This window comes from Molothrus aeneus, chromosome 25, assembly GCF_037042795.1.
Source record: "Molothrus aeneus isolate 106 chromosome 25, BPBGC_Maene_1.0, whole genome shotgun sequence".
Taxonomy (NCBI): domain Eukaryota; kingdom Metazoa; phylum Chordata; class Aves; order Passeriformes; family Icteridae; genus Molothrus; species Molothrus aeneus.
Window position 1 is genome coordinate 3,073,736 of NC_089670.1, and position 14,997 is coordinate 3,088,732.

At 39.7% G+C, this 14,997-nt stretch overlaps 1 protein-coding gene across 1 annotated transcript in view; it reads right to left on the bottom strand.

Annotated features, from left to right (window-relative positions):
* The window catches only part of FOXK2 (forkhead box K2), a 45,175-nt gene that overhangs the window by 12,219 nt on the left and 17,959 nt on the right, over window positions 1-14,997 (bottom strand). Inside the window, exon 2 of the mRNA XM_066565673.1 lies at window positions 1,139-1,333. Within this exon, the coding sequence (XP_066421770.1) occupies window positions 1,139-1,333 (195 nt within the window). The remainder of the gene's footprint in view (window positions 1-1,138; window positions 1,334-14,997) is intronic.

Here is a 14,997-nt window from a genome sequence, read left to right on the forward strand (position 1 = left end):
CAAAGAGACACATATGGTATAATCAAAGCAAGTTTACAAGTCTTCTACAAAACAGGATGATTTGCAGAGAAACTGTCAGGCTTTGCTCTCAAAATAGACTCCAAACTGTCATCTTTTTTTTTGTTTTGTTTTGTTTTTTTTTTGTGCAATAAACTACTCAACAGGTGTATGAACGCCCTAAAGAGAATTACAAAATTCATAGTGAGGCAAAGCCAGTGGTGATAGATGGGATAATATCTGAAATATTTGTGAGCTGCTCTGTCAGTGGCAAGATGTGTTTTCCCTGGATTCTTGTAAGAAAGCAAACCTGTTCCACAGACAAGTCTAGGTATCTTTTCTGTCTGCTTCCATCATTTTAGCAGGTGTCATAAACACTCCCAGACAAAGAGCAAGAGCTTGGCAAACATGCAAGCAGTCAATTATGCTTCCATTCAAATCTCATTAACAAGCTGTACCTTTTGAAAAGCAAGCATGGACACAGGAAGTGAGAGAGGACAAAAAAGCTTTCAAAAGCATGAACATGACTGAAACAACTTTCAGGGCCTTGACATGGAAGTTTTGCTCCTGATCTTTCCAAGACTTGGAATAATTCCATCTGAAGTAATTTGTGAGGATGGGTTGCATGTGTTTAATTGAGTTTGGTCCCAAGTAACAGGTGGGACAAGGGCTGCAATTACCAAAGAGGCAGCAGGGCAAGGAAAAACCAAACAAAAGAAACTGCTCCCTTCCAACTTAACAAAACCAAATCTTCTGGAGTAAGAGATCAGTCCATTTTCCACAGCAATAATAAGCCAAACCATTTTTCCTGATGATGAACTTGAGGACAGTGGCAAATCAGGACATTTTAAAATGGTGTCATTTAAAATTGTCTCATTTGAAGCGTTGCAATAGGCATGCAAGAGCAAAAAGCAATTTAAATTGTTGAAATGCAAGAAAAATGCCAGGTTCTTGAGCAGAATGTCACACATTGAACATGTTAATGTTCATGCAGCTGTGTCAGCAGAAAGGGGCAGCTTTCTGGAGGCAGGTAAGGCTGAGCTTCAGCCAAATTTTGACCTCAAAAGCAAAATCCTGAGTGAGAAAGTTGTGCTGAGGCTGACTGTAGGTGGCCCTGATCCCACCTGCAGGGTTTAAATACCTGATGGTTCCTGTGGGAGAAGGGAGGGGGCTGATCAGGTGAGCCATGTTGTCTGGAATGTTTATTGTCAAGGGAGAGATCTGGGGTTGCACAGGCTTCACTGGGGACTCCGGGGCCTCCTGCTTTTCTCTCTTTTCATTGGACAGAGCTGTGAATGTTATCTTGATGTTTGTGCTGGGAAACCTGAAAGTACAGCTGAAAAAGAAAAATAAACAAACAAATACATGAGCCACTTCTTTACAGAATGTAAGACTTTCTGAATAACTTGCATGTTATCACCTAAGCTCACTTATAATTTATATATATATATATATTTATAATTACCCACAACCACCTTCATTTTACAGATCATGCAGGGAGATCAATGTGACCAGAAAAAGATCCCCAGGTAAGCACCTGACATTTGTTAAGGAATACAAGGAAATGCAATTCTTTCTAACAAGGGCAATTTGTGCATTGTCTCTACATTTCTTAAGGTTCATCCTGATCTTGCAGCAGCCCCAAAGCAGAGCTATTTTAAAAACAAAACCTCATTATTTTATGATGCCAAGGAATGGCTTCAGCAAATGAACAAGTTGGTCCATGATAGGAGAATTAATCAGAAGCATGAATGTTGGCCTATTTGAGGTCTAACCAGTTTCATAGACTGGTGTAAGAGATTTGGGTTCTTTTCTCTTAAAATACCTATTAAATTAAACATATATCAATTCCAATTCTGCTCATTTACAGAGTATACTGCTGCTTTAGTACTACATTCAAACACCTTTGTTCAGAGCTGTACTTAAGACCCAATTTCAGTAAAGTGCCTATTTTCATGTATAACCAAGGATTACCTGCCTAAATTTAATGACAAACAATAAATTAACAATGTGCAACTGTTTACAAATTTGAAAAATAAAATGCAATGAATGTACCTTAGGATAATCCCTTTTTTACATCCCTGTGCACAGCATTTAGAACTGAACCAAATTAAACAGGACATGCTTGTTTCTAACTTCTCAGTAAATAAATTTGCTTAATCTTGAGCAAATAAGAAACTTAATTTTGTCTCAACAAAATCATCTATAAAAATACAGTTTAAATAACTTTACTACCTCCTCATCCTTAAATTGTTAGACTACACTGAACACTAAACCCACGATGACATTTACACACCTCCCACATGATGAAAAGGACTTTCCAACAAGACTATACCCAGAAAGAAACCTCACAAAATGTTGAGCTTTGGGTTTGTTTTGCTTTTAAGTGCTTCTAGGCAGATCTAGTTTTATACAAAAAGGAAACAAGCACATGCTGGAACAAGGGCTAAGAAATGAGCTATGAATGCAAAATACAGACTGTAAATAAAAGTGATCATTTCTCTGGAAAAATATATTAAACATAAAAGTGATGTAAGAATTGGCAGGAACACTCAGCTGCAGAGTAGCCTCAGAAATGAACTCTCCTGTGTTTTGGCTTTCATATCTCAAAATGAATCGAAGGATGTTTATAGAACAAAGGCAGCATTTGATTTTCACTATGTCCCTTGCCACATGCACCACAGTGGTTCTTTTTCCCTACAATCCACATTCAAGGATCAGGAAAAAGAGAAAGAATTGACAGTGACCTTCCTTTTCTCTGTGTCTTACTTCTGAGTGCGGACCGTGTCCGCATTTAACAGACGACCTATTTCTGAAACATGCTCCATGTACTAAATTAGGAACAGAATCTATGCCAAAAAACTGCACAAGCATTTCAGCAAGGAACTTAAATGGACCAATTTCTGAGTTGGGCTTTTTTAGTATATTCAGTAACAACTCATTTCTTTGCTTTTTCCAGTAGAAAGTATTTTGTGCTTGTATCATTTTAGTGACAATAAGGGAAAGGGGTCTTGGTTGTTTTGGTAATAAAAATATTTTCCAAGCATTTCTTTTAAGCAGCAATAAAAACAACACTCGAGTGTATGCAAAGACAGCCAAAGATTAAGAAAAAATCCCTGTGAGAAAGTGAACAACAACATCTGCTTGACACAGATTTAGTCACCTTCCCTATGCATTTCATGAGGCTACTCCATACCTGCAAATTTACCTTAAATGCCTGTAAGACCAAATTTATTTCAACACAAGGGAAGAACTGGACATGGCTTTAGGTGGTAATTCCCTGCTCAGAGTCCTTATTGCCTTATTGGTAAGAAACCAGCCCAGTGCACAGCACTGAGGAACTGGAGTCCTCCTGTGCCACACCAGGTGAGGATGGGGAAGAGATTCAACTAAACATATATAAATATATGTATAGATACATAAACATATATAAATCTCCAGAGCTTCAGCAACAGGGAAAGGCAGAAAAGGAACACTCAGCAGCTCCTTTGATATTCCATGTAGGCACCCACATATTAAAAGATCTCCCTTTACCCCAGTGCAGCCCTGGAGGCATCATCTCCCTCTGGCAAACAAAACAACAGCACAGACAGGGGGCTCTCAAATGCTCATCAAGGTTGGGAAAAAAACCACAAAAACATCCCCAAACACAGGAGCTTTGACCAACCCGGGGACTCCAGAGGTTCTACACGTGCCCAAGAAAGTGGGAACTGACAGACATGAAAACCCAAAGGCACCCCCAGTGCAGTTTACATTTCCCATGCCTGAAAAGCCAGTGTAAATATAGAAATACAATGTACTTACAAATCCCTGTCTGGTTAGAGCAATAAACACCTGAATATTATCAAAAGACCACATCTGTCAATTGATTCATATTTGCAAACAGTTTTTTTAATGGAGGGATATTTTTATAGCTGGAATTCAGCCAAAAAGCAGAATAAAGAGTGTACACTAACCAAGAGAATTCCTGAATAAATTGCAGTTATGCAAATGTATTATATTTACATCCAAAATCAAAGTACAGAACATGTTCTAATTTGATCAGAATCAAGTTGGTTTTGGCATATTCTTTAGTTATACAATGAACTAAACAAAAACCACAGAAACACCCACAAGGAGAGACCTCATCAAACATTTAGTCCCCAACAAGCTGAACTGGGTTTTACCCACTGTTCTAAAGCTTACAATAGTTTCACAATACACTCCCACAGCATGGTTTGCTGGAGGAGAAACTCATCCAGACAACCCACTTACAAAAAAATCCCAAAGAAATGAAGCAGTTTTGTAAGATGTTTTGTATATTTATTGATGACAAGTCCAGGTGAGCACCACAATGGAGCCACTGCATGACCCAGGGAACCACAGGAGGTGTCACAGCTAAAATGTAACTCATTATCTCAATTATTCTTCTTTAAATTAAAAAAAAAGCTCATTGTGGGTTGACTACTGGAAAACAGACACCTAGCATCACAGCATTCCAAACTATTCCATAGATAACTTATCAAATCTGCAGTTCCCAGGCAAACACAGGGATGCTGATCCAGGCAGGACCTCTACAGAGTTTAGGAACTTTGCAGGGTGCCAGAGAAGTGTCTCAGGGTAAAAATGTGCAAAGTCTGGTTTTGTCACATCTGTATTTCCAATATTCTCTCACTTCCCCTCAGCAGTTCTGTCCATACTGCAGGGAAAGGCTGATGATAGTTCTGCCTGTGTGAAAATACCACCTGACTGGGAAGGAGGAATTTCATCCTGTCTTCATCTGGGAAACCAAAACACAGCAGAAGAATTCCATTTTTCCCTGTACATAAACCCTGCTGTGACACCAAGTGCTTCAGCATCCTTTGAATTATTCCAGTTTAATTGCCTTCTAAGAACCAGGACCAAAATCAGACAGAAGCTGCCATGGCACTTTGATCAGCAGGTTCTTTTATCAGATTTTACATTCAAATAGATGATAAGGGTTGAGCAGTGCTAACCCCTGAAGTCAGGGTGGTTCCAAGTGCACAGCTCAATTCCTTCACACTGACTGTGATACTGAACCCCTGTTAAAGATCCCCTGAGATTTAAAGAGATCTGAAAGAATAACAAGATGCCTGGTTTTGAACTCTTGTTGATTTACTGAGAGCCAAGGACAGCTTCAACTTTTCACATTAAAAAGCCAAGACTCAAAAAAGAACCCAGTCAGCATCTGGGAGATTGCTTGTGTCGATTTTTGACTTCAAATACTTTCAAGGTGAACACAGGCACTGTTAACTCCTCACCAAGGGAAGCAGAGGTCATTATCAACATCTGCACCACCAAACACAGCTTTTCCAGTTTGCTCTGACAGTACAGAAGCCTGACATACTATTGCTATTTTGATCAGTGAACTGACAAAAAACCATGGAAATCACCATACTTCTAGCTATGGTCTCCTTTCCATGGAAGGGAGATTTGAAACTAATCCATTTTCTAATTCCTCTTCCTTACCTACTTGTGATCTACTTCCCAAACTTCCCCCTTATTCCAGTAAAAATGACTCTCACAGCCAATTCATGTATTTATACTTCTGGCAGAAGATGTGCACACTGACACTTAATCACCTCCAGTGCACACTCCCAGGCACACTTTTGAAATAATTCTTTTTCAAAAGTCAAGCAAAACTTGAGTTTTTACATCTTTCAGACACAACTAGAGAGAAACTGAGTTTGGAAGGGACCTCTGCAAGTGTCCAGCCCAAAGCAGGGTAACTTCCAAGTTACACCAGCTTGCTCAGAGCCTTGTCTCTCCAAATCTTGAAGCCTTCCAAACAAAGAGTTGGGAAACTCATTTCTTCTAACTACACCCTCAAGCAGTGAACAGTTTCACATTTGTACAGATACAAAATTCTTCACTGCAACTTCTCCAGCTGCTTGTGCCCCAGGTGTGAGGCTCTGGCACAGCCTGGCCCCAGGCTTTCTACAGCCACTCCTTAGGCAGGGGAAGGCTGCACTAACCCACCCTTGGGATTCTCCAGGAAAAAAAAAATTAAATTAAATCAAATTGAGGTCCTTTAGCCTCTCTCTCTGCCCTGAGCACTCCAGCAGCAAGTCCATTCAAGCAAGTGTCCACTGGAACGTGGTGCTTGGAAATTACAATTTGATTGACTTCCTGCTAATGGGGAAATTTCAATTTGAAAGCACAAGGACCCCAATTTCATCTTTTCTCCATTTGCTGCTTCATTTATTATTGATTCCATCACAATGGATTAATAGGATATTAATTATAGATTAAACAATATGTGGCTGTGGTTTTTAACTGGTTTTTAAATAAACAAGACTTAAAAGATGAGTCTTAACAAGTACAACTAGAAATGTCATGGAAGTGAAAAAAGCTCAACAAGTTGAAGTATGATTAAATATTTCAGTGTCTGAATTTTCTACCAAAAGGTTTCTGACTGCTCAACACCAAGAGCAGGCATACTGAATTATTCACGTCTAGAATTTATTTTTAAGACTTTGGGCTGTGTTCAATTGAACTGGAAGTCAATACCACACTCCATTTCTGGAACAGAGTCATCACCTTTAGAGTTAAAAGAATCAACAAACCCAAAACTTATTAAGAAGACAAATTGAACTGAATTGCTGTTTTTATTTCACGATAATGGAAAAGTACCCAGTTTAAAGTCTGGGCTCCCAAGCTAACAACAAAGGTGATAAATAAATCCATCCAAACAGTCATATATTGAGCAGCCACCTGAAAACTCCCAGCACTAAATGATTGCTAATAAAGTACAGGTTATTAAGAAAATACCACACAATTTTTTACAGTAGGCATTGTCTTGACTCTTTAAACAGAAATAACTGTTCAGATATTTGTTTCACAAAGTCTTTTCTAGGAGTACATTAAAAAAGTCTTGCTGTAACACTTTGCCATCACTAAGAGTATAGGAAAAATTATCACAGATAAACTGAAAAAGCGTGATCCAGTATAAAACTAGATTATAATTATTTCCTTATAATCCTAAACAGGAATAACTTTCTCAATGGATAATTTGTTCCTAAGGTGCTTGTTCACCTTACATGAGAGGCCACCTTGTGCTCCTGTCAGAGATTTTAGCATTAACATGGCATTTGTAAACCTTTCTCCATTGTTGGCAATGGGAGTATCTGGTTTTCTCTACTGATGGGGGACTGGTGCTGAAAAAAAAATTATTTATATTAATGGAACACAAAGCCTAGGTCCTCTAGCAGATTTTTAGAAAGGACATTTTTGATGCCCTCCTGCTTGCAGCTGATCACAACCTGTGAGAAACGACCTCAGCCAGAACATGGCATCACTTCCTTCAGTGCCATGTCCACATCCATTTTGGTGGATGGATTCCTCCTCCTCCTCCCTGCTTTGAAACCAAGTCCTGATGTGGCTAATTTACCATAAATTTACATTTAATTATGCTTGGCCATTACTAGGCAGGACACTTCTAGAGGTTACCCAAAAAGCAATTGCCCTTTCAAGAGTGGCAGTTTTCCTCTGGGGACTGAATCCTGAGCTCACAGTGTTCCCCTTAATTCTCTGTATCCTTTGCAATTGATTTCTGGGGCCCAAAGATCAATCCTTGCACAGCACATCCTCCACACACACACTGGGAGGGCTCGAGGCACGCTCGACCTCTGATGCCACAAGGAACAAAACACTGGCAGATTTTTAAACCAGCAATTAGAATTTTTATTCTGAGCACTGGGCATTCTCTTCACAAGGAGTTGGGTATTTTTTCAGGTGTGTCATCGGCGTCTACAAAGTGTCACCTAACAGGATGGAAAACACCCTAAAGACCAAGATCACTGATCCATCTATCTCTATTTTCTGACCTCTTAAGATTCAAAAGCAAAGATCTATGCAGCATCAGAAGTGATGAAATATTGCTGTAGCCTCATGTTAATTCAAGTTGGCCAATAAAACACTTGTAGCAAATTGTAAGCAAAGGCTGGAAATACAATCTAGCTATAAATTACTGGCTCCCCCATGGGAAACCTCAGTTACAGACTTCCCTGCTCATGTTTTAGCAAGTGCTTAAGAAGTGTGTAAAGCTGTTGGTTGATATTCCTTACAGGAACAGTGCTGACCTGCCTCAGAAGGGTCTGGAACAAACCTGCCTGCGTCAAAAAATGATCCTATGACAGCAGAATATTGATGACGACAAGAGGAACATTCCTGAGGCACCAGCAGCAGACACAAATGGAGTAATAAACCCATGACACCATCTGAAATGGTGTTCAGCTCGTTCCCACTCACAGAGCTGACATCATGAGAAACTGGGAATGTTAACCCTGTACTCACAGCAGTTTCTCTAAGGCTATTTGAGAGTTTAGACTGAATTGAGTGTGCTGAAGTTGTTCCACTACAGCAAATTTTGCTGCACACGTAAAGGATTCTATTAACAACTTGGAGCTGATCTCACTCCTCCCCTGCATTATTACAGAAAAGGGTGCTCACAGTGTATCAGAGATTTTCAAAGGTTCTTCTTTCAGCAGCCAGGATCTCTTTTCTTTCCATACCAACCACACAACACTGGTACCAATCAGCAGCAAAAATATTTAGGTTATCTTACAATCACGGCAATGTGCTGTGGTTAATTAAAACTACCTATCTCAAAATCACAAATTTCCACTGCATGCTCCTCTTTTCTTAAAGGGCAAAATATTGAAACCAGCAAGAAGAAGAAGAAGAAAAAAAGCCAGAAACCCAAACAAAACCTACAGAATTTCAATGCAGTAGCCCTGCACAGGCTGCAGGACTGAGAAAGCTCTTGGCCTGCAGGCAGGAGTGTAGGCAGCAGTTACTGTAGAAACTGAGCTCTTCCCTGCTTTTCTCTGAGCAAAAGAAAGACACAAAAGAGCTGGAAAACAGCGATCGATGGGAAGCAGCTTATAAAGCTGCTTGTCACATCTGCTGCAGGAAAACCAGACACTAATTCATTAAAACTGCTCATGTAATGCCTCTGGAATTTGAGGCTCCCCAGCCTGTGAATACAAAAGAAACTCCGCCTATGGAAACACTGCATTTTCGGGTGTTTAGCATCTCTGTACACAAAAGCCTTATGCAGAGCCAGGTTGTGTGGTCTCAATCTCTACATTTCCTACTAAACTATAAAAACAATTTCAAATTTGTCCAAAAAGCTGGAGTGCCTCTACCTTTGCCAAATTGCAAACAGTCCCAACAGAGCCTACATACATCACTCTCTAACACAACAGCTTCCTGCTTAAAAACCACAAACAAAACACTTGCAATAGGAAAACAGAAATCAATTATCATTTTTTTCTTCCTTCCAAATAACTGCATTTAACCATAAATATGCAGGCTCCAACTCTCTCTGTCACAGTAAATGCCATTCCAAAACTTCTTATAAAGCACAGGATTTACAAGCACAGCTGAACCAAAGCTGACAAACCAAACCCACCCCATCCTTTACCACCAAGATGTGCCTGGCACCTCAGTCTCAGTCACAGGGTACTCGTGGGGGTGCAAAAGTTCATATGGAAACACTGGGGTTCTAATAATATCAATCAGTGTTAAATAAAAGCTTTCAGCAAAGCAAACCAAACTGCTGAGAGCCAGAGACAGTTCCTGGCATCTCACATTCCTTACAATTAAAGCAGTAGGAGGAGTACAGTGAACAAGTGCTGTCATGATGTGTTTTGACGCAAGCATAATCATAAAAAAAGCACTTGTGACTCATATGTTACTTTAGTAACAAAAGCCTTCATTTATTACCTCATCAGAGACCTGCATCCCATTGCAAAATCATGCCCAAACTTCCTTACCCAGAGAGCAGCTACCCACCGAAGCTGGGCTGCACAAGGATTATTCCCCATTCAAGGAAGCAAAGTTTATTTTAGATGGGCTCTTCAAGGCAGAGCTCTGCTTCCAAAGCAGCACAAGCCTTTATTTGACACAGAAATCCATGACTAACTCAGGCCATTGAAGAATGACAAAAACTGCTTCCTACCAACTCGAACTTTGAGCAGACAGCAGTGTTTCATTTCCCCCCTAAATCTGCCTGTCTGGTCAAAGAACAGGCTTTCTTCAGCCTCCTCTCACACACAGCTATGGGCATGAATTACATTTCACAGTTGCTTACCTAAGGATGTCTGATGGTCAAGAGCCATTCCATATTTGCTTCACTGTGGTGATACTGCTGGGCTGGGAATCTTAACAGAAATCAAGATTTTTGTATTATATTCTGAGACTTTTTTTATAAACCAAGCATGCTCTCCAGAATGTATGTTCTAACAACTTTCCAATTTTCCTTCTATTTGCAAATTCCTAAAACTTTTCTCCTGAATGTGCAGACCCTCTAGAAATGTTCTATGCACTGACTGCTCCACAGTGTGACATAAATTCAGGTTCCTTTGTCACTTGTGTGGATGCTCAAGAACCAATCAAGATGCCAAAAAGTCTGAAAAGCCACAAAGTAAAGAAACTAATCTACAACAAGCACGTTGTTATTGGAAAATATCCTTCAAGAAGCACTCCTCCTCCTCCTGAGCTGTTCTGAGACCATGCCAAGTTCTCAAATTGTGGCCTGTGTAAGGGGCAGCAGGAAAAGCACAGAAGGATAAAAGCAAATAAAAACAACAGACATGATTTAACCAGTCAGAGTCACGCGAGTAGAAATCTGTCCAGGAATAAAAAAAAAAAAAAAATAAACTCAATAAAAGTTTTCATGAGAAAACTGTATTACACAAGACAACACTCCCAATATGCAACTGTTCTAACCCTGCTCTTTGAAAGCTTGAGATTTGAACTAATATAGAAAAATAAGCTTCCAAAACAAATTTCTGTGCTGCTTTCAAGGTCTTAACTATAACTAAGCCACTGCTATCCCTTTCATTAGGAACCACTGCCATAGTGCACACACAGGTCAGCTCAGCAGATCCAGTGGGTTTTGAACTCTGGGACACACCAAAATTTAGGTAAAACAGCACCAAGAGCCTTCAAAAAGAGGGAGCAGGGAGGGAGTTAGAGAGTTCACCCTCCACACCAAATAATCCCCTTCAAAACTCAAGGGATTGGTTTTAGAAGACAAGGCAAAGCTCTTCCCTGATAAAAACTGCTGGAAAAGAGCACTGAAATTTCATCATCTGCCTGCCCACGAAGCATTATTCCCATTTCCAAAAACAGATTAAATGGATTTGTGACTTGGCCAAGCTGTTTTGGCAAGTGTGCAGCAGAGTTGGGAACAGAACATATTTTTCCCGACACCCAATCTTTGTTTAAACCATTGGATCATCCCCCAATTCTTCCTCTTTCTACAAGCACTTTAAGAGGCAAAGCATCAGGTGAGAGAAATGTCTTCAGGAGCAGGGAGATCAGTTCATTCAGTGAGACTGAAGTGCCTCCATCAGTTTGTTGCACAAGAGGAGCTGTGAAGGCACAAAAGGAGCACAGAAGTAGTGGCTGTGAAGCTTCCATGGCACAAAGTAACACACACACACACAAATATCTTAAGCCATGTATCACATTCTCCAAACAGAGCCAAAGGAACTTGCATTTCATCAGTATTTTACTGTTAGACCATGAAAACTGCTTATTAAATGCATACATTCTAATTAAAATCTATACAGTTAAATACTGAAGGGTTTGAGGATGCTCAGCAACACAAACCTCATTTCCTAAGTGCCTGTGAAAAGCAAGACTTTTTCCCCCTTATTGAACAGAAGAAAATTAAAGCAATATTTCAACTAATTAAAAAATAAAGAAGAAAAAAGCTAAAATTTCTATTTTAATACTGAAAAGTTTGTGGAGGGAAAGGATTCTTCATTTTTGCTTTCCTTTAGTACCAAGGAATTCCTCATTCCAGGTGACAAACAGGTGTCAGGTTCTGTGCAGAGCCACCCAAAAACATCCCCACAATGCACACCTGGAGGTGTTCAACAGCAAGGGCACATCCCACCCCTGCTGACACTGAAGGACACACTTTCATTTGGTTTATTTGTGTTTAATCTACTGGTTTTAACTGCTTTTAATTAACTGTACTCCTACCCTGCCTTTTACCAACAAAATGAAATTGAAAAATCCAGAAACAGCTACATTTTCTCCTTTTTTTTTTCTTTTTTCTTTTTTTTTTTTTTTTTTGCAATACCAAACAGTTTTAGTGATGAAAGCACTATTTTCACTTTTTATTTCTCGTCCTGTGGAAATCAAGGACACTGCTGTATTCTGCAGCCTGGGTGGGAATCCACAATGACCAGATCAAGCCCACAGAACAAAGCACAAGGATGGAGGGTGATGACAAAACCATCTCCTAAGGTTGTGTGAACCAAACCCACTCTGATTTTTCTGAGAATAAATCAAGCATGTCTTGAGAGCAGCTTCTTTTGGTTTAGCTTCAAATTCTAACCTTTTTTATTGTTATTGTTTCGTTTTTATTTTATTTTTATTTTATTTTTTAATTTTTTTTTAATTTAGCTCTTCCTGACCTTTGAATTTTCTAAAAACAGACTATCTAAAAGGAAAAAATGGTCCTGGTACATAATCCATGGTTTCACTGTGCTTTAAGCTCTGGTCATTCTGCCAGAGTCAAAGCAACTTTGTAGGCAATAACTGACACAGGATCAGTTAAAGACTTCCAGAATAAAAATGAATATCCAGCTGACTCTCCCTTGCAGCACACAAATTGATGTAGTTAAGTTTATAAAATGATTGAAATGCTGAAAAAAGTGAGCTGCAATCAGCTCCAGAAAGGTTCTTAGGCAGAGGAAGATCTTGCCAAGCTGCTCAAATAATTCAACTTTGCTGGATAAGCAGAGATATGGATAAAGCAAGGGCTCTGACTTTCACCCTCCCAGCAAAATCAAGTGTCCAAGTCTGGCTGCCCCAGTTTATCACCTGAGCATCTTCCCTCAATGGAACTGTCAAAACATTCATATAACCAAAAAATCCTCCAAATTATCAGTTATCAACTCCCCCCACACCTGTAAGCTGGAGCTTCCCTCTAGCAGAATACCACTGGCTGTTAAAATTATATTTATGTCACGCACAAATATTGATTGCTACAAATTCCTAATTTTTTGGTAGTAAAATCCCAACCCAGGATTTCATATTTAACAATTCCAGCAGTCATAGGATTCCTCCAAAATTGCCCTGCACAATCTCCTTGTCTGGCAAAGCTGAAGAGATGCAAATGAGCTCAGTGCATATGCTGCTGCACAAAGAGAACTGCAAACACCAATTTTCACAGCACTTAAATTAACATGTTTCCATTTACACTTAAGAACCAACTGATATTTGAAAGATTTTGATTTTCAGAAAGATGTGCTGTGGTGAAATGAAATGTTAATCCCTAGTTAAAGTGTTTCCTATTTTTCTATATGTGTACAGCATTATTCTACACTTTTGTCAATAATGATAAAAACTTTTATTCTGAGAATATAGGAAGCACCACAAAAAAAAAAAAAGTGGCATTTCCCATAATAACCAAGGTGACCCCAAAATTAAATTTACCATAAATAAAATACTGAAGTAAATAGCAGCAAATAGTACTACAGATGTGGAGTAAATTTCCCTTGTTTTTAACTCATACATCTAATTATTTTATAATATTAAGTGTTCTAGGGTGACCAAGACACTTAGAAATCCATCTGGAAAAGTAAAAGACTAATATTCTAAATCCTATTAAGGAAAAGCAAAGCAAAAATGGAGATGAGAATTAAAATATGAATCCAAGAGAGATTTTAACAATTTTGGAGGGCATGACCATGGCCTTACCCAGCATTTTAATAATATGCACACCTTCCCATATACAACAACACACAGGCTTTAAGTTTGAAAAGCTAAAAAATAAGAGAACAGACACCTCAGATGATTAAAACCAGTCTGTATAAACCTGCATTTTTCAACATCCTTTCTCAAAATAAGAAATCATTAGGATTTTTGCTCATTAAATGTTAACTTTAATGCACAAGTTTGTTTGTTATGTTTTTTGGAGTCAAAAAGATGCATTGGTTATTTTCAAACTAGCACTCCTTAAATCATCCCCAGGAATCACACCAGGAAGACCTTATGAGTACTAATTATAAATTTATAAATTATATCTTTCACTCACTTTTGCTCACTCTCCTGAAAAAACACCTCTCAGTTCAAATGGAAGTGTCAGAATTAGTGGCTTTCCCCCAAGAAGTGCAAAGGCAACAAGACACAACTCCTTCACCTCATACAGAGAGCTTGAAAGACAACAAGAAACCTTGAATTCTTCATCACCCTCAGAAAACAAAACACCAAGCTGAACAGAAACTGCTTATCAAATATCTGTGTTTGAAGATACATCTGTGGTGAAGAGCAAAATGAGAACCATCAACCACACAAATAGTTTGGACCTACTAAAAATAGCAGCAGCACAGCTTTGTTGTTTTTCCAGTCCAACTCCACTGTCCACAGGGGTCTCCTTTGCTTTTCCTGCTCCAGGCTTTGTGGCTCACATCTGTGAGTGTGAAGCTGGAGCAGAAGCACTGAGGATTCTCCTGCCTGGGGAGGACACGGCCAGGAGCACCTCTGCTGACAAAGCCCTCAGTGACACCAACCAAAGCAGCACCAAAGACCCAGCAAAACAAGGTTTAGAGGAAAATATCCTTTGGGGTTAGAGTGAGAACCTGCCCACGAGGAATCTAGGGGTGCCAGACACAGCAAAGGAGTGCTCCAGGCTCACCTGGAGAAAAGGAGGCTCAGAGGGGACCTGCAGCCAGCTGGGGTCAGGCTCTGCTCCCAGGGAATGAGGGACAGCACAAGAGGAAATGGCCTCAAGTTGTGCCAGGGAGGTTTAGGTTGGTTATGAGGAAAAATTTCTTCACAGAAAGGGTGGTGAGTGCCTGGCACATCCCTGCAGGCAGGATCAGAGTAAGGCCTTCCACGAGGAGACACCTTTCACACTGGCCATGTTTGCCATCTTCATCCATGATGTGGTCAAGGGGACTGAGGGCGCCCTCAGACATTTTGCTGGGTGGGAATGCTGCTCTGAGGGCACCCTCAGACATTTTGCTGGGTGGG